Source organism: Cylas formicarius, unplaced genomic scaffold, assembly GCF_029955315.1.
Source record: "Cylas formicarius isolate icCylForm1 unplaced genomic scaffold, icCylForm1.1 PGA_scaffold_273__1_contigs__length_124999, whole genome shotgun sequence".
In the NCBI taxonomy this organism is placed as follows: Eukaryota; Metazoa; Arthropoda; class Insecta; order Coleoptera; family Brentidae; genus Cylas; species Cylas formicarius.
The window spans coordinates 57,305-77,268 of record NW_026844305.1 but is presented as its reverse complement, the minus strand read 5'-3'; the positions used below and the strand labels follow the sequence as shown (position 1 = coordinate 77,268).

Here is a 19,964-nt window from a genome sequence, read left to right as displayed (position 1 = left end):
ATACATAGGAGGACCCAGTGAAAAAGTTTCAAAACATTTGTCAAAATGTGGTTTAAAAATAGCTTTCAGAACTAACAACACAATAGGAAATTTTTTAAAAAACAATAAAACGAAATGTCCAAAGTCTCAAAAACCAAGTTGAAATGCGGACCTTGTCCTAAAATTTATATTGGACAAACAGGTAGGTACTTCAAGAAACGCATTAACGAATGTAAAAGAGCTTTTAAAAACAATAGTCTGGATTCTAATTATGCTGTACACTTAAACACACAAAAAAACATTTTTGACAACAATTTTGATATTTTACTTACAGACACAAAAAGTAGAAAATTAAATTTATTGGAAGGCATGGAGATTAACTAAATGAAATATTCAAATGTATTGCTTGACGATCAATTAGATTAAAATACCTCTCCATTATTAAACATAAATTCTCACAACATTAATTAAGGTTTTATTGACACTTTTCGGTATATATAGTAGCAGGTAGTTTGTAAATATTACATTTGATAAAGACACGGTGTTATCGAAACAACTTTTAGTTCTTATTTATTTTGATCAATGGATTTTCATCAAGCAAAAACCACCGCAGTTCAATTTTTACAAGATTTCTGTTAGATTACTAGAACCAACGTTTGGTTACTACGACGCCGTCCAAAAAGAGACCAACGACTATAACCAACGGAATATAGCAAGTCCATTTCGATCGAGAAAGTTGCCCCCGTGTATTTCGCAAGTTATCGAAAACGAGATCTAGCTTCCTTTCGGCCGAGACGACGGCCCTGTAAACGGAACAGAAAGCGGTGGCTGGCGTCGCCGCAGGGCTAATCGACCATTCCCGCGGCAATGTGCATGAGAGTACGACCCACGCCTTCGTTGCGTATCGAGGCTTATCACTCCGATGATACTCTTTTTGCGGTTTGGGCCGTTTCCTACGCGTACGGTCGCTGTCGAGTGTGATCAGATTTGGACGGCTTAATCCGTCACACCAAATAACACTAGCGTTCTTATACTTCCGACTTGTGCAAATAACTGAACGATGCTGCAGATGAGGGGTGTTCGATGGAGCAGAGAATAAGCTTAGCATCACCAGATTGAATCGCATCGGTTGTCAAATTTTGAGGTAATAAGGTAATGGGATAACATACGTAATGGATACGTATGTTAACCAACATATCCAACATATTTCTTGAAATTTCGCTACAAGAATCGATCATTCAAACGTTGAAAATATCATTTTACATTTTTCCACAGAACCGTTGACGCATAGCAAAATTAAGCAGCCAATCATACAAATATGATGGTATTTGCTGATTTTTCGCAGCAAAAAGTGACCATTGAATTTTGATATGATTTCGCACATGAAAGTTACCGACATTTTACTACAAAAAGGTGCCCGTTTTAAAAGGCTCTCAACCTATTATCCACAAAATGATTTCGCATGATTTTTCTTGAAATGTCCAAAAGTTCAATGTGTCAACTAGATAAATGTCCAAAATATGATTCTACAGTGCACGTTTCTTGATATTTGATATTTGATATTCTATCTTTTCAACAAACAAACAAATTATCACATGATACGTGGTGCAATTTGGCTACAAGAAGATTCCTAAAACGTCCAAGATTTACTGACGCAAAGCTTCTTAAAGGGTCAACTATACAAATCTCCAAAACATGATAACACAGATGATATTTGGCTACAAGCATGATATTTAGCTGAAAAAAAAACTGCCATAGTTTAGAACGATTTCTATCTGAGCCGGTCCTAAAAATATGTCCAGGCTGATGATGTGATAACAATTAAAAGCGGCCCCTAGTCAACTGAACCACGTAACGAGAGTAATTAACATACAATGCGCAGAATAGTCCTCCCGCTTCAATAAACGTTAGATTGCATCAATTACAGTCGCGTTTCTCAATCACAACCGATCGGATTCCGCGAGTTTTATATTAACGATATAGTACGTCTCACGTTGCACTATCAACGCTCCTGCTTTGCTATGCGTTTTCAAATGAACCGGCGAACCGAGAACTTCAACGGCAGAGACGTCGTTGTTCGAAAGTTACTAAGCGAAAACGAATAACGTGTACGTAAGTTAATGCTCGAAACAGGATCCGGCTCGACGGACCAAACTGAGTCGAGAGGTGGATGCAGACTATACGCACCGCGCAAATCGTGATACCGCGGGGAGCTGGCCGTTTACCGTTTCAACATGGCCGGGGTGAAACCAGAAAATTAATGGTCGACTCTTGAAGATTGGCAATAATATGGTTCACCGATTGGTTCGTCGACTATTTGACACTGAGAGCAATAATATAAAATGATGAATTATACCGGGTGGCCCAGTGTAATTGAGTAAATCGGTCAAGAGAAATTTCGGAAATGGCCACCAGAAGGCATAATTGTTATTCCAACGTTAACCATAGTCAAAATGAGGAACTAGTTTAAATCTGAGAAAAATTCAAATCCGTTTTGTTTCCTGCTCTATCTCTGCATGACTTTTATATGTCATCAGATAAGAGTCAAAAAATGCAGTGAAATCCGTATCTCAGATTTTAGTCATGTGCTGTTTGCCTGCGCTCTTCATTGAGAAAAAGCGCAACAATTGTATGAGTCTATATTGTTTCACCACGCTCAGTTTCATTATGCTGTTTGCACCCATTTACGAAGGCATCCTTCACGGAAATATTTTGCTGCACACCACTATCGAGAAGCTGGCCTAATTGCCTGAGCAGCAGCGGTCAAAAAGCGTAAAAAAAGCTTAAATATGAATCAAAGAACCCCAAACCCAAAACTAACCAAAACGTGCGATTTTGGTAAATTTTCCATTTCACGGGTTGTTTTCAGTGTCTGATTATCCCGAATTTACCAAGTAAAATGCTAATTGATAATTTAGGATATCAACTGATGTTTAATATTGAAATAAAATGTTAATCTTTATCTTGTTCTTTGACAATGATCACATAACGACATGACTGCTTTGTCAAATAAAACAAAATTTTGATAATTACAAATGAATTATGTCAGTCAAAGGGATGTTTTATTCTGAAAACCACTTATTTTTCTCATTTTACCTCAATACCTCAATAGTTAATAAAATTGGTCAGCCTTCGACAATTGGTTAGTGACCGAGTTAGTTATTAAACACAATTTTTATTGGAAAAATAAAATAATGATAATAAATATTTGAAAACTCATTTTTATTTCAGATATCATTTGGCATCAAATATAATAAACTTGGCGTTTTATTTAGTAAATTTGAAATAATTAGACATTAATAACAACCAGCGAAAGTAGAAACGTTTCCCAAAATCCAACTTTTTTAATGTTGACTTCTTTTAATCATATTTAAGATTGGGATATCGAAATATGACAAAAAAATATCACATCGTTGCATTTATTCTTCGCTTTTGGTTTGCCCTTTTTAACGAGTCCGAGTAAATTAAAATGCTTTAACTTTTTTGAGATACGGACATTTATTTCCTTTTCGCTTGCAGAGATAGAGTAGAAAGCATTAAATAAAAACGATTTCAATTTTTCTCGGCTTCAAAATAGCACACATTTTCACCATTAGAATTGCAAAAACCGAGTTCAATCCCGAAATTCCTAGAACAGTCCGTTTCCCTTATACCGTACCTCGTTCCCCTTACTAGGACGCCCGCTATATTTCGCGTAATGCCAATAACTCATTTGATAAATCGCAGCAAAGAAAAACGCGTTTTTTTTTTAAATATCCATATTTAGCTCGGCCCGCGTTGAGGTCCTTGCGGAACCTCTCAATTACCGTCGGCGGAAACGTTGCGTGTCCGGCGAAATTATGATTTATGGGATATCTGTCGTTCCTCGTTACCGATCGGTTTGGGTTTTTACGCAATCGTCGACAACTTCTGTCCTTATCGGGGCAATTTGGTGCCGTAAATGGACATCAAATCGTGATCTGTTATCGGCAGAGGAACGCTGGCCAAATCGAGAGACAACCGAAGCAACATTTTCCGATTTATAGAGGGTATAAAAATTATCGATAGAATCCGCGGCGTGTCTATGTTTTTTCCTAACGCGTGAGGTCACCATCCTTTTGGACCACGTTTGATAGACCGAACCACCAGTTACTTTTAGGTAATTCTGTTCATAGATATAAGAAAGTGACTAACTGATACGAATTAAGGAAATACTCGGGCAAGCTGTAAGAATGAAATATAGCCGAACAGGTCCATACTTTGCTTAGAATTTAACTATTTGGGGTTTTGTTACCAAAGATACTACACAATATTTATTTATTAATGTATGTATTTATGTTTAAATCTAAAGTAAAATTACAAATTATTTTTATTACCTACATAAATTACTTAAAATTATTCACATAATATACCACTATCACTATCGCTATCATCGCCTGTTCTGCTTTTTCTATATGTTTAACAGAATTTGCCCAACTTTGTGGAAGGATGTTAAAAACTTCGGTTTCTATAAGTTTAAGGACAGTTGGTGCCAAACATGTTCAATGGGATTAAATATACAGTGGTAAGGCCTTAAAAATGTATGCCCTAGATTTATTGCATCATTATCACATACATATTGCTTTTGTAGGCTCAAGCTTTGTAGAACCTCAATTAATTGCTTTTTGGTATAATCTTCGTGAAAATAAATGTCGTTATTATACATGTAGTTTTGGATTGTTGCTTTTGTGTCACATGAGGAAGGAGTTTTAGTCAGCTGTCTACTGTGATAACTTGCATTGTCCATTACAATGACGCTATTGGGACTAGTTTGTTTTTAAACCAACTTTCAAATAAATCAGCGGTGATGTCTTCATGGTAATCCAGAGAAGAATCTTTAATATTTTTCTCAGGCAGAGAAACTCCATTTGAAATCCAACCATCTTTAGAGCCAGGATGCAAAATAGTTATTCTTTTACTTCTTTTTGATGGCGCGTTGTTTTACACTTATCCGTTGAGTTAACCCAACCCTTTTCCGGCGTATCGTAAGTGTCGTACCAGGTTTCATCCAAGTGAATAATTGCGTTTGTTGTTCTCTGTAAATCATATTTTTTTCTAGATATTCCAGTCGCCATTTCCGACTTTTAAAAGATTCCATTAAAACTTGCCTTTCGTCAATTTTTTAAAATCTAAAACCCATGTGTTGAATACACTTCCATAAGGTAGTTCTGTCACATTTAACACCGGTTTCATCTTTTTCATGCCTCCTAATTAAGATATCTAATGTAGGCACGCTTTGTTCTTCGTATAACTGGTAAATTTTACGCCGTATTATATCTTGATCACTTTCATCTATACTCGAGAAAATGTCGGCATCGCTGCTTTTTTTCCTCGCTGAAATGGGATTATTCACAATTTTCCATACAGTTGATGTTGGAATTTTCGTCAATGTAGCCGTTTCTTCTAAGATGCTTGCTTGCTGGCACCACGTTCAATGAGAGTCAAATAAACATTGTTTATAACTTCATCAGTCTCAATAGAATAGTGTTTTCTACATTTGGGTGGGAGCATCTCCTGAGATACACTAGACTCGCACATATTTTGCATAATTCACACACGATTCAACACATGCTGTATTACACACGAAATAAGAATGATTACTAATAAACTTACCACCTGCTATCCACTGATGTGGATAGCACGTGGAAAGCTATAAAAGACATCTTAAATGGGGCCGTTGAAGCAAATCTGAAACCAACTCCTACAAAAAATAGGAGAGAGTGGATGACAGGGGAAATCTTAAATCTGATGGACTCACGGAGGGAATGTAAAGCCGCTAATGACATAAATAAGTACAGACATCTTAACAGAATAATCCGCACCAAAATAAAAAGTGCTAAGGAACATTGGATAGAAGACAGATGCTCGGAAATAGAGGAATTGCAAGGACGCCATGACCATTTCAACCTACATAAGAAAGTGAAAGATTTTACGGCGACGAACAGAAAAACTGCAGTCCACAACATATTAAGCTCGGATGGAAAATTATTAGACTCCACAGAGGGAAAACTACAAGAATGCGAAAAATACATCAAGAATCTGTCCGAAGGCGCCAGAGCAGAGCCCTACCAGACGGACATGAACGCGGAAGAACCAAGTATTCTGAAAACCGAAGTAGAGTACGCGATAAAACAACTCAAGGCAAACAAGAGCCCAGGGCCAGACGAAATATTACCCGAAATCTTAAAGCTAATAAGCGAAGAAAACATCGACCTGCTTGTCGCTCTCTATAACCGCTTTTATGAAACTGGCAAAATACCTCAAGAATGGTTAGAATCAATTTTCGTACCATTGCCAAAGAAAACAAACCCCAAATACTGCGGAGACTTTCGCCTAATTAGTTTAATGAGTCATGCGTTAAAAGTCCTACTGAAAATAATTCATAACCGCATCTCTAGTAAATGCGGAGCGAACATTGGAGATGACCAATTCGGCTTCAGGAGCGGAATGGGCACGAGAGAGGCTTTGTTTAGCCTGCTGGTGCTAGCGCAAAAATGCTATGATCAACAACGAGACATCTTCATCTGCTTCATAGACTTCGAAAAAGCATTCGATAGAGTGAGACACGATCTGCTCATGGCGTCGCTCCGTGGCGTGGGCCTGGATGAAAAGGACAATACTCTAATACAGAACCTATATTGGAACCAGAGCGCTAGAATCAGAATAGAGGGATCCAAGTCCGAGCAAATCGGGATTGGCAGAGGAGTTAGACAGGGCTGCGTCTTGTCCCCTTTGCTGTTTAACCTTTATTCAGAATTTATATTTGACAGAGCCCTGGCAGACATCTCAGAGGGAGTCAACGTTAATGGCGTGAACATAAACAGCATTAGATACGCTGACGATACTATTCTAATCGCCGACTCGGATGTGGGTTTGCAGCGACTCCTCGACCGCGTTAGGAATACCTGCGAAGAGATCGATATGAAAATAAACGTTAAGAAAACTAAGGTAATGGTAATTAAAAAATCAAAGAATGTCCCACAACCAATGCAAATAAATGGAAAGATACTAGAAGAAGTGGGCAGGTTTCAATACTTGGGATGCTGGATAGATAACAAATTAGATCCAGACACAGAAATAACACCGGTTTCATCTTTTTCATGCCTCCTAATTAAGATATCTAATGTAGGCACGCTTTGTTCCTCGTATAACTGGTAAATTTTACGCCGTATTATATCTTCATCACTTTCATCTACACTCGAGAAAATGTCAGCATCGCTTCTTTTTTTCCATACAGTTGATGTTGGAATTTTCGTCAATGTGGCCGTTTCTTCTAAATATGCTTGCTTGCTGGCTCCACGTACGATTATAGTCAAATAAACATTGTTTACAACTTCCTTAGCCTCAATAGAATAGTGTTTTCTACATTTGGGCGGGAGCATCTCCTGAGATACACTAGACTCGCACATATTTTGCATAATTCGCACACGATCCAACACACGCTGTATTACACACGAAATTAGAATGATTACTAATATACTTAAAGTAAGTAGTATGCCAAACCAAAGAATAGTAAACACAGGTAGGTATAACATTATTTTTTATTACGGACCACAATTTTATCTGAATTTAAATTCCGAAACTTTAGGTAATAATCTTGTTGCATTGTATGTTAATGACCACCGATGGATAATCACATTCAAAAACAATTGGTCACTTTCTTATATCTATAAACATATTTTAGTTTGGAGGTAAGACCTGCCCAGATAAACTAAATGAGAGTTAATAACAATGGAGATCCGCAAGGGTCTATCCTTTGACTACTTTTATTTGGTCGTTATATAAATATACATGCACATATGCACAACAAATACCACAGAACGGCACGGTCTTAGTAGTTTTAAATTCGTATTCGTTGTTTGTTTGTCTATACAGTGTTATTCAGGTAATTGGAGGTGATTCTTTTACATGTTTTATGACAAAATTTCACATAAATTATCCTAAATGGTTTAGGTTTAAAAGTGTTAAACCTGATAACCCTAACGTTAAACCATTATATATTAATGGAATTGTGTCAGCCGGACTTTATTATATGTAATATTAAAATAACGCGAATGAAACGCCATATAGATAAATCGTTACCGTCTTTGTCAGGAACGCTCGAAGCGAAACCTCACAATACCGTGTATAGAGCAGCCGCCAAATAAAGTAATTTTCCTAAACTGCGCAGATGGTACCGCCGAATGCAAATCGCTATATTATGTACAACAGTTCGACCTACATAACGCGTCCCCGCCCATTATGCGCCGCGTTTGTCCGTTTAGGACGAAACCTAGAATCAGGAAACACAAATACGTCCGTCATTGCGAGCCGCGAGGTAAAAATCGCGAAAACTCGAACTCTCGTGCGCTAACGAGAGCTTTGTCCGTTATCCTGCGGTCTAATTGTTTTCGCGAAACGCTCGCAAGATGGCCAAATTTACCCGGCAATCTTCGCTTTCTTTATCAAGCGAGGGCGGACCGGCGGAGGACTGAATGGAGCGATTACAGCACGATTAGGGGAGGGTGGGGCAGGGCAGCAAGGAGGCCCACGTCAAAAATTAATCAATTTTTTTTACGTTTTTTCTTCTAATAATTGTAAATTCTGGTTATTTCTGCATTTTTAGCCCTTTGCGTAGTACCGAGGATAAAATGCGACAGCTGCGGGGCACATAAGTTTAGGATCAAGCCGATCAAAGGCTTGAGTAATCTAAAGATATAAGTGCAGTCGCAAGACCATTATGTAAGAAACTAATGATATGTAAATGTAGGCTAATAGTACTAAAGCCTTTACGAAATCCAGATTGACTGTTAGTGACAACCTATCATAAATTTGTACATTAATGACTTTCTTCAAAATTTTAGATAAGGTTGGAAGAATACTGATTGGACCTTGGTCTGGAACTGGCTGGGATTGTTATTTTTTGCCAATGGTGTGATGAAAGCAAACTTCCAAATACTAGGAAAATAGCCTACCTCCGAACAGCAATTAATATGAGTAAGGTATGTCGCCGTAATATGGCGGATCATCTGAAGCATTCTACCAGGTACACAATCAACACCAGCAGAATTTGACTCAAAGTTTCATTAAGTCAACAGTTTCCAGTTTAAATGCAAATGATATGTTCGAGTTGAACTTGTGCTTTTTATAGAAAGACGTGGGCTCGGGGCCATATTTAATATTGCTAAAAACAACAGTAAAATAATGCTTAATATCACTGGGACTTTTCAAGTTAGGTAGTACTTCCAAATTTCTGTTTGGAATTCCTAGTATTGAAATATGCCGATTTTTCCTTTCGTACAGCACTTGTAGCAACATTCCTTATTTCTTTATAAGCAATGTAGTCAGCGATAGAGTTGGATTTTTTATATTTTGACGGATGACTATCTCCCATTTTCATCATTTCACGAATAGTATTTGTTAACCAACTAGCATAGGTTTTGATGATGTTAGAGCAAGAACATGTTTATCAAACAATGATGTTATGAAGCAATTGAACATATCTATTTTCTGATCAATATAATTTTCGCGAATAATGAGATGCCAAGGGATACCGACAAGAGTCATTGTTGAAATTTCGGAAACATCGATATCGAAGGCTGCAAATTTGATTTGACTAAACAGCGAGATGATCAGAAAAATTATGATGCAAAACTCCAGAAGAAGTAGTCATATTAGGTTGGTTAGTATCGATTACGTCGAACAAGGTTTGAGAATTCTGAATTAGACGGGCGGGTTCAGGAATGAACAGAGAAAAATCATATGCTTCTAAGCACGTATTAATTAAGTTATGAGTTAGGAGATCACCCGTTATAATAATATATTATCAAAATATCCCACAAAAGTACATTGACAGTACTTTGTGGTGCCACCGCCCACAGAGGTCCATTTTCAAGTCGCCGCTAAGATAACGTTCCTTAAACTACAAACGCAGCCCGCGGTAAGCGTTGTAGGCATTAGTAAAACACGAAGGCGCGGTACTTCGGTTCGTGGTATCACGACCGACCGGCTTGAGGTTGGCCGGCCTGCAAACAGATCTGCGGCGTTTTTCGATGGAAACTCGATATTTTACATGAATAGTACACGACGATATTATGTAAGGCGTCTCGATTCCGAACGCGAATATCTACGAGTTATTATAGTCACCTAGTGAAGGAGCCGTTATATGCACACATGTTTATTTTCACAAAGAACTCTCTTCCTAGTACTGGAGACTTATGTTGGAGCCATTTCGGAATATAAGAGAGCTTCCATTCATACCATTCCTGTACTCCGCAGAGCATGACGTTTACCTTGCATTTGTATTTATTAATTTGAATTAAATTAGAACAAAAAATGTTCAGATTTCCACAGTTTTTTATAATTTATGACTGTTTCGGCAACACCGTGCCTTTATCAGCAGTAAATTCCAGGAGATCAAGAGCAGATAAAGGAAAGGCAGTCGCTGCTATCGATTTTCTAGAATATATTACAAAAACCAAACAATTCCTTAAACCAGACACTCAGTTATATCAAATACAAATCAAACCTATAATTACCGATTCATCACTTGTTAATGACAGGTAAATATACCAATTAAATCAACCTCCAAAGTTACATTCTTTAATTAAATTACACACAGGATATGCCAATAGGGCCTGTGGTTTTGTTTTGTTACAGCACCATCAGTTAAATTCTCAACAAGATTAACAAAAATTTTAGAATATTATACTGCCTTTAAACCTAGTTAGTTATGTTATCAAAAATTGATTCGAACTAATTAACAAGATTGCCTTCGAAAAAACGTCGTTCGGTTGGGCAAGTTGTTAGCGCTTAGCGCGAAGCAGCTTTTTATTTAAAAAAGAAGACATTTCGCGGTTTCTTGTCCTAGAGGAACGCATTGCTTTTCTGTGGTGCTAATGCGGACCACTGTGGAACTGACAAAATCGATGTAATAATTCATCCACGAAAACTGCAAATTTTCAGGATCTTTTATATTTTTTGCCGATTACCGACACACCCTGTACATAATTGAAAAACTGTCCGAAGTAGAGGTTATGGTCCTGGATCTTCCACGGTTTCTGGTCAGAGAATTTTTCCAAAATAGTAAATGGTTTTCGTGAAAATAAGTTTTTTCGAAAACTGTAAATACACAAATTATAACAACCCAAGCCCAAGCCCATAACAACGTTTGAACCGATCAGCCATATTTTTTAAAGATTTTGATTTGTTGTTAATAATTTATTCCTGAAAAGTACAATTTTCACGGCCTTTCAGATTTTTGTCCATATTTGAAACACCCCGAATATAATCGAAAAAATGTCTGAAATAAAAGTCATAGCTCCGGATCTCCCGTGTTCCCTGGTTCTAAAATTTTGACGATCGTTTGAATGGTTTTTAAAAAATCATGTTTTTCTGGAAGCTAATTTTATTTACTTCCTTGCCGAATGTGAAGTCGACAGCTACATATTTGAATGACCTATGAGGTTTTTTGATATTGAAAAGAATATCCCGAACACCCTGTATAATAAGTGAAAACTTTTGTTAGACCATTGACCAAACGCGATTCTTTTTTTTTTCGTAAATACTTCCAGACCTCCAACCCCCCCAATATCAATAGGTTCCGTTTGAAGTTGGTAGCTTCAAATTTCCGACACTTATCGTGTTTCATAGGAATGTCCAAAAAACAGCCGAAACTCGAAAAAAAAAGATGATCTTCGGGGTTCGATCACGGCCATTTTTTAGTGGTTTATGTCTCTCATACACTGCTTAAAACAAGCCAAATTGGAAGGCGGTCTGGCAAACAGTTATAGCCAATTAATGCCCCGTCTACAGAGAAACGGAGAACAGAGAACGGTCAAACAGATAAAAAATGAAAAGGTTTTTTTTTCGACGCTGATACCATAATTTTTCGAAAACAACAAGATTAAAGACGGTAAAATTCCTCTTAGGGCAATTTTGGTTTCATTTGACGTCCAAAACCTATTTGCTAGCATTCCACCAATTGTCGTCATTGACATAATAGACAATTTTCTCACTCAGAGGCAAGTGAATCCTATCATAAAACAAGACGTGCTGATAGTTTAATAGTTTGTTTAGACCAAAATTATTTTGAATTTAATGGTCAATTTTGTATTGCTAAAGAGAGATTAATTATGGGAAACCCACTTAGACCACTGCTTGCAGAAATTTCCATGGACAATTTAGAAAATACCATATATAAACATCCTCTGAGTAAAGGATTTCTCTGGTTGTATAGATACGTGGACGATGTTTTTGCTTGTTTCACTGGAACAGAAAGACAACTGCAGTCCTTTTTGAATAATATTAACTCCATACATAACAGTATAAAATTTACCATAGAGACGGAACTAAATAACTCTTTAAACCCTCACACACGGACACAATAATACATAATAACTAAAATCACCCTTACACACCTTTTATCCACGAGACTACTTAATATACCACTTTCCACAGAAAATTTTCAAAAAGAATGAAATATTGTAAAACAAATAGCTTTTAACAATGGTTACGACCGATCTTTGATAGATAAGATTATAACTAAAAAGCAGTTTCCAATGACTGAACTCTATCTATCCCATATTAAACACCCAACACAAAAATTAATAAAACCCAGAAAGAAAATTTCTTTTTTCTACTCCCGTCTGTAAAATACCTAATTACCCATCGATCTAGCGTGCGAGACGAGTCACTTTCCACGTCAATTTCGTTTCCCATGACTCCGAGCCACTTCGGACATTTCCGGGATTTTACCGCACGGATTTGGGAGCAATCGGATGTTTTCGGAGATATTTCCCACGCTTTGAATTTTGACGTTTGTCAATTCTGTACCCAGAAACTGACGGTCGTATCTAAACTTGGTATTAATATTGCTTTTAAAACTGAAAACACCATAAGACATTTTTTAGAAAACCAAAAAACTAAATTACGAAAAACTCAAAAATCCGGAATCTACAAGTTGAAATGTGGATCATGTCCCAAAACTTATATCGGACAAACAAGTAGAACATTGAAAAAAGGCATTAACAATATAAAAGGGCGTATAAAAATAAAAGTTCGGATTTTAACTATATAAATTCAGACATGCACAACTTTGACGCTACTTTTCATATTTTACATAATCAATCAAAACGCCCTGCTACTACCCGTTTATATATATGGGTGTCGGACTATAGTTGTATTTTGTATTTGGTAAAGGCACGGTGTTGCCGAAACAGCTGTCATAAATTATTAAAAACTTTGAAAATCTGAACATTTTTTGTTCTAATTTAATTGTGTTAAATGGATTTTCATCAAGTCAATCCACTGGAACGAGCTGCGCAAAACCAGAGTTATATCAAACATTCACTTGTGAGAGTAACCATCACATTACTCATTCCAACTTGCATGTTATCTACGGTACCCAGACAAAAGCCCAGAACAATCATTTTGAGACAATAAACTGCTGCGATGGAAATTTTTTAAAATAAGTTAGTCTTCCCACTCAGAAAAATGAAGTTAAATCACAGCCCAAACAGCCATCTCTAAGTTTGCTTGTTATTCAACAGTATCCGGGTCACGAAATCTTTTTTTGAACCATAAAAATATAAATTGCTGAGGAGGAGTTTCCTAGCTGCCCTGCCCTGGTCAGTTATATTGGGTCCAACTCCTAGACACTTGAATTCTATTTCAACTTAACTAGAAATTAAAATGAGATTGTAACTTTTGAAATTTCACGTTGCCGGTTCAACCTGACCCAAGCACATTTTCGCAGTCTCCGAAGGAGGGAATTAAAAGTAACGATCATTTTCTTCTCGCATCAAACTTCGGTACAAATCGAACTCTGAGTTTTTGTTTGCGTCGGGATTAAATTCGAGACACGCCCATTTCGGGAAAGAGATAAAAGCCATTACGTATGCTGACAGGGACATGGAAGAAATTTGTTTTGACGAGACTCCTCGGGTCTGAGGAATCGAATAGTCATAACATAATCGGCACGGGTGCGGTCGACGTACTATAGCCAGGCGGTACCGCCTCGCGTTCTACGCGAGACGGTACCACCGAAGGACTAGTCAAGGTACCACGACCGTACCTCGACTTGTACCTATATGCCATATGGCGCGTACATGTCAGCGTACCAAATCAATGGGTTCGTTGTTGCCGATCGAATACGCTATTGCTGGGAGCGACGAATGCAATGTACCGTGCCACGGGGCGCGCATTGGTACTTTATTCGTTCTGGAACGACCCATCAAAAAAGCGGGAATCCATCTTTATCGTCTAAAGCTGCAACAAAGTCGTACGTACCTGAGGGACAGTCGCAAGTGTAGGTGTGCTTTTCGCCTGGCCGACACAGTCCCTCGTTGCTACAGGGACTGGGATCGCACGGTATATACTCGCTCTCGCAGTTTTGACCCGTATATCCTTCGTTGCAGGTACATCTGAAAGCAAAAGGGCTCGATTGAGTGTCGAGGAAGAAAGAGCCTGGCAAAAACCGAAAAAATATCAAAAATCGAGACATTTTATAATAGAAAGAGACGGCTCAGTGATGGGGATTGTTGTCCTTCTCTTGCTCATTTATATGAAATGTTCTCGTTGTTTCCTGAATTTAAGGCAATGTAATTGATGTAGTTCTTACCTGAAAGCGATTACATTATTTACATTTTTAGTGTTAATATTTGATACGCAATAATATTCTCTTTAGACTTTGTATAAAATGTATAATTATATTATTTTTTTTATAATTTGGGAATTATTAACATTAATTCACTCTACACTATTGTTTCAAAATATAAAGATGGTCTAATGGACAGTTATTTTTTTAATTAAAACTATGAACAATTTTTGTTTTTGCCATTCATTGTTTCATCGTTTTTTTATTTAAATTATTTTCTGTAATTTGATTTATACCTGTTAAAAATACTTCTCAAAACTTCACATTATTTGTCATTCTAACTTAAAAAAAAAAGGTTTTCGAGACAAACTTGAACTGTATAACCACACGTATACACCTAAACATGTATATTTTACCAATATTTTGTTTATGCAAAGAAGCCAAAATTTTTAATTTTCTTTTTACATTTTTGTGAAAACCAAATCAATACCAATAATACACAATCAGATTAAGTAATATCCGGTAGGCGGAAAAGCCTTACATACCTAAAAAAACTTGTCTTTGTCATTAACATCCGCACGAAATTGTTAGCAGGTTGGTTCAAAGAAGGATAAAAAATTATAATACGACCAAAAATATAGTGCATTTATTGCTCTGATGTTTCAAGTATTTTACAGTACCTTAACCTTCGCAGGACCGTGGTAAAACCCATCCCAATAAATGTTTATTCTGCATTAAGTAGGTCTTGCCTGAGATGGACCGTAACGAATATTTGTAGAAGCTTGAAATTTTTATTTGAAACGTGAATGAAGTAGAATGAATGAAACGTATCAGGCGATTTGCATCAATGTTAATATGTTCGTATATATTATGGAGGTATTTGATTGGGATCCTTACAGTAAGTACGTATTTATGTATCTGATTCTCGAGCTTTGACCCTGCGAGGCTGTTTTCACTGTATTTAACTGAGAGATAAGTTTCAGTTAATCATTTTTCTTGTGTGCCTGTCGATTAACAACATTCTTCTTCTTGTATTTTTGTGTCTTCTACAAAGTTATTCGATTTGTAAACAACACTGCACCATAATTTACCGATAGTACCATAAACGTAATTCGGCAAGAGGTATTTAATATTTTGCATATTAATATATGCATGCATATTTTGTACAAATGTATTGAAATAGAACGTAATAACTACTTTATACAAATTTTTCTATGTACATGTTTCAAGAATTGATCGGCGAAAAAGTGTAGGTACGTTGTTGTGTAGGTAGGTAAGACGGCCCTGGAATGGTTGCGGGAAGGGGTTGCTCGACAGCGAGTTCTATAAGGGACTGCGATAGTAGCCAAAGTTAATCACGGGATCGGTTGTAAAAGCACTATATTTCTGGTCGAAGTATAAAATGATATCACATCAAACGATTTGATCCCCCATTGGTATTAAGGAAAATGACTAAAAACAATTACCACTTGTCTCACTCGAAATAAAATTTGCTTCACAAAATCTACATTGACTGTGTAACCAAGACCATTAGAGTTATATGTATAGATAGAGGTGTTGGTATGTTCAACAACCGAATAAATACACCTGCTCGAAGTCAGATTTAATATAATTGGTTGCTAATCATGCATGTATGTAAATATTGGGGCGTTTAACCGAGCATGTTGTGTGCGTCCACATAGGTACCACCGACCCTGCCGGTAGTACCTAAACAACGCTTCTCTAGAAATAAAACTGCGGGTCCAATTAGGGAACAATGCAGCGCGAGAGGAAGCGAGAGACAAAGAAAATATATTAGAAAGCAGTACCGAACTAATTGCAACTGCTAAAATATATACAGCATCGCACGCCCGCCGTTGTTGCCGTTTCTTCGCAGAGTCCGGCTCGGAATAGTAAAAGTAAGAAATGGTCTTGGGGAAACCCAGCCAAACTTGTCACCGCAAGGTACCGCAACAAATTAAGTGGTACCAACGACCGCTGCGACTTTACGAACATTGTTACAAAAATAAGTTCGACGGAATCTGTACGAAAGTCCAACTATATATGGTTTCACTATAAAGTACTTTAAGTTGCCGATGGTACCGTGGCAACGTGGCCAATGAGGCGCCCGCGGGCGTGAACGATGTTGGTCGATAGATGGAAACGAGAGAGAGCCTGTTATTTAAGGTACGTCCGTGGCGCGCAGCGTTTTCGCCTCCTCTGCGGTACCGCCTTTGGCGGAATGCGCGTTTTTTTTTCTCCATCTCCACGCCCGAACAGCACCGGTCACGCGAACCGAATTACCAAAACTTCTAGGGTTAATTGCGGGTTCCGAAGGAAAAAAAAACTCCGCGAGCAGTACCGCGCAAAGGAGACTGGGGAGAAGACTCGATTCCTTCCGAGAACCGAGAGACCCGCATTTTACGCTAGATTTCAACCGTTCGGTACCACTATTTGTACTTAGTGCCTATTCAAATGATCGCATCTATAGCATCGTAAGCGGACGGTACCATAAGTAACGATATTATCACCAATCTAGAGGAATTTATATGGTTTCAGGCGGCGGTACCTGCTCGAAGATCTCGATGGGAATCTATTAACGAAATACGACACGTCATGTTTTACATATTGAGGGAACTGCAGTGGTAAAGCTCGGCCAAAAACAAGAAGGAAACCTTAACAATCGTGTAAAGTGATACGGTACCTAAGAGGGTACCTAAGTTTTGGTTAGTTTTATAAGTGTTTTTTTTTTGTAAAACAAATCAGAATTTCTGAAAATCAAGTCAGAATTTTGGCAAAAAGAAGTAACTAAAATGAAGTGTCCTTTTGCTTATTATACAAGGTGTTCGGAAATTGGGTTCGGAAACTCGTTCGTCTCCCTTTATTCATATTATCAGGTCCACCAACTCTTCTGTGTATGTTGATGAATGTCTTAGTGGAACGTTTTTATCGGAATAAGCCTCAATATAATTGCCATCCCATGGGCCATCACAGTAGCAGTTGGATAATAAGCTCTTTTAATAGAAACTGATTTTAACGAATTTCCACTACCATTATTTTATCACGTTGAATCTTTCCTCCAAGGTTCCAAACTCAATTTCCGAACACCCTGTATAAACTGAATTTTATTAAATTTTTACTTAAAGTCACCCGTTCTGACTTTCTTTCGTAAATTCTGACTTATTTTTCAAAAATTCTGATTCAATATAGAAATTCTAACATAATCAAAAAAATCCTCGCATGTTGTTCAGAAATCCCAACTTTTAGAAAAAACTGACATGTTTTTCAGAAGAATTCAGAGCAACGTTTTTGGCGGAATGTCATTTATTTCGTAAAAACGAAACATCCTTTGTGCAAAATAAGGTGCGGTACTGATAATAATTAGTATCGTGAAAGCTGCGGTTTTCTTTCAACGTAAGACTTCGTCAGTTTTAAAATGGCTTTAAGGCGTTGCTCTCCGAGTACTTAATAAGCCATTACGAACGTCATTGAAAAATGTCTTTGTACGCCTAATTAGTGCACAGTTACGTAAACACCTATATCGGTAATATCCTGCAACCACCGTACGTTTCCGCGAAGGAAATCCTTTTCAATGTCTCACGCGGCTTATAATTTATTCCGATTAATATTAAATTTATATCGTTTCGCTGTGACGGACGCGGTATGGTCTGTTCATAGATATAAGAAAGTGACCAATTGCTTTTGAATGAGATTATCCAAGAGTGGTCATTAAAGTTTCGTAATAGAAAATAATTTTATACCTACCTGTGTTTAATATTCTTCGGTTTGGTATACTACTTAGTTTAAGTTTATTAGTCTTCTTCTTGACGTGCCTTCTCCATCAGTGGAGGTTGGATATCACAGTGGCAAATCTCTCCCTGTCTTCAGCAGATCTTATGAGCTCTTCGAAGTCCATGCCAGTCCACTGACGTATATTCCTCAGCCATGACAGTTTCTTCCGACCCAGCCCCCGCTTGCCTTCGATCTTTCCCTTGACGCTGAGCTGTGCGTATCGGTATTTGTCGTTTCTCAGGATGTGACCCAGGTATGCAGTCTTACGGACTTTCACAAGCTTGAATAGTTCTCGTTCAGTTCCCAGCCTGCGCAAAACTTCTTCGTTCGTGGTATGCGCTCTCCATGGTATTTTAAGTATTCTGCGATATGTCCACATCTCGAAAGCTTCCAGTTTATTAATGGTTTGTGTTTTTAGTGTCCATGTTTCGACTCCGTACAAGAGAGTAGACCACACATAACATTTTGAGAGTCTTAAACGCAGCTCGAGGTTGATTCGTGAGTCGCATAGGAGCTTTCTAAGTCGTACAAAAGAGTTTCTGGATTGTTCTATTCTCGATCTTATTTCTGTGTCTGGATCTAATTTGTTATCTATCCAGCATCCCAAGTATTGAAACCTGCCCACTTCTTCTAGTATCTTTCCATTTATTTGCATTGGTTGTGGGACATTCTTTGATTTTTTAATTACCATTACCTTAGTTTTCTTAACGTTTACTTTCATATCTGAATAAAGGTTAAACAGCAAAGGGGACAAGACGCAGCCCTGTTGAACTCCCCTGCCAATCCTGATTTGCTCGGACTTGGATCCCTCTATTCTGATTCTAGCGCTCTGGTTCCAATATAGGTTCTGTATTAGAGTATTGTCCTTTTCATTCAGGCCTACGCCACGAAGCGACGCCATGAGCAGATCGTGTCTCACTCTATCGAATGCTTTTTCGAAGTCTATGAAGCAGATGAAGATGTCTCGTTGTTGATCATAGCATTTTTGCGCTAGCACCAGCAGGCTAAACAAAGCCTCTCTCGTGCCCATTCCGCTCCTGAAGCCGAATTGGTCATCTCCAATGTTCGCTCCGCATTTACTAGAGATGCTGTTATGAATTATTTTCAGTAGGACTTTTAACGCATGACTCATTAAACTAATTAGGCGAAAGTCTCCGCAGTCTTTGGGGTTTGTTTTCTTTGGCAATGGTACGAAAATTGATTCTAACCATTCTTGAGAGAGCGACAAGCAGGTCGATGTTTTCTTCGCTTATTAGCTTTAAGATTTCGGGTAATATTTCGTCTGGCCCTGGGCTCTTGTTTGCCTTGAGTTGTTTTATCGCGTACTCTACTTCGGTTTTCAGAATACTTGGTTCTTCCGCGTTCATGTCCGTCTGGTAGGGCTCTGCTCTGGCGCCTTCGAACAGATTCTTGATGTATTTTTCGCATTCTTGTAGTTTTCCCTCTGTGGAGTCTAATAATTTTCCATCCGAGCTTAATATGTTGTGGACTGCAGTTTTTCTGTTCGTCACCGTAAAACCTTTCACTTTCTTATGTAGGTTGAAATGGTCATGGCGTCCTTGCAATTCCTCTATTTCCGAGCATCTGTCTTCTATCCAATGTTCCTTAGCACTTTTTATTT

General features: G+C 37.8%; 1 protein-coding gene across 1 annotated transcript in view; it reads right to left on the bottom strand.

Moving 5' to 3' along the window:
* The window catches only part of LOC132697643 (neurogenic locus Notch protein-like), a gene marked incomplete at its 5' end in the record, with an annotated part of 94,658 nt that overhangs the window by 17,394 nt on the left and 57,300 nt on the right, over nucleotides 1-19,964 (bottom strand). Inside the window, one exon of the mRNA XM_060663186.1 lies at nucleotides 14,266-14,399. Within this exon, the coding sequence (XP_060519169.1) occupies nucleotides 14,266-14,399 (134 nt within the window). The remainder of the gene's footprint in view (nucleotides 1-14,265; nucleotides 14,400-19,964) is intronic.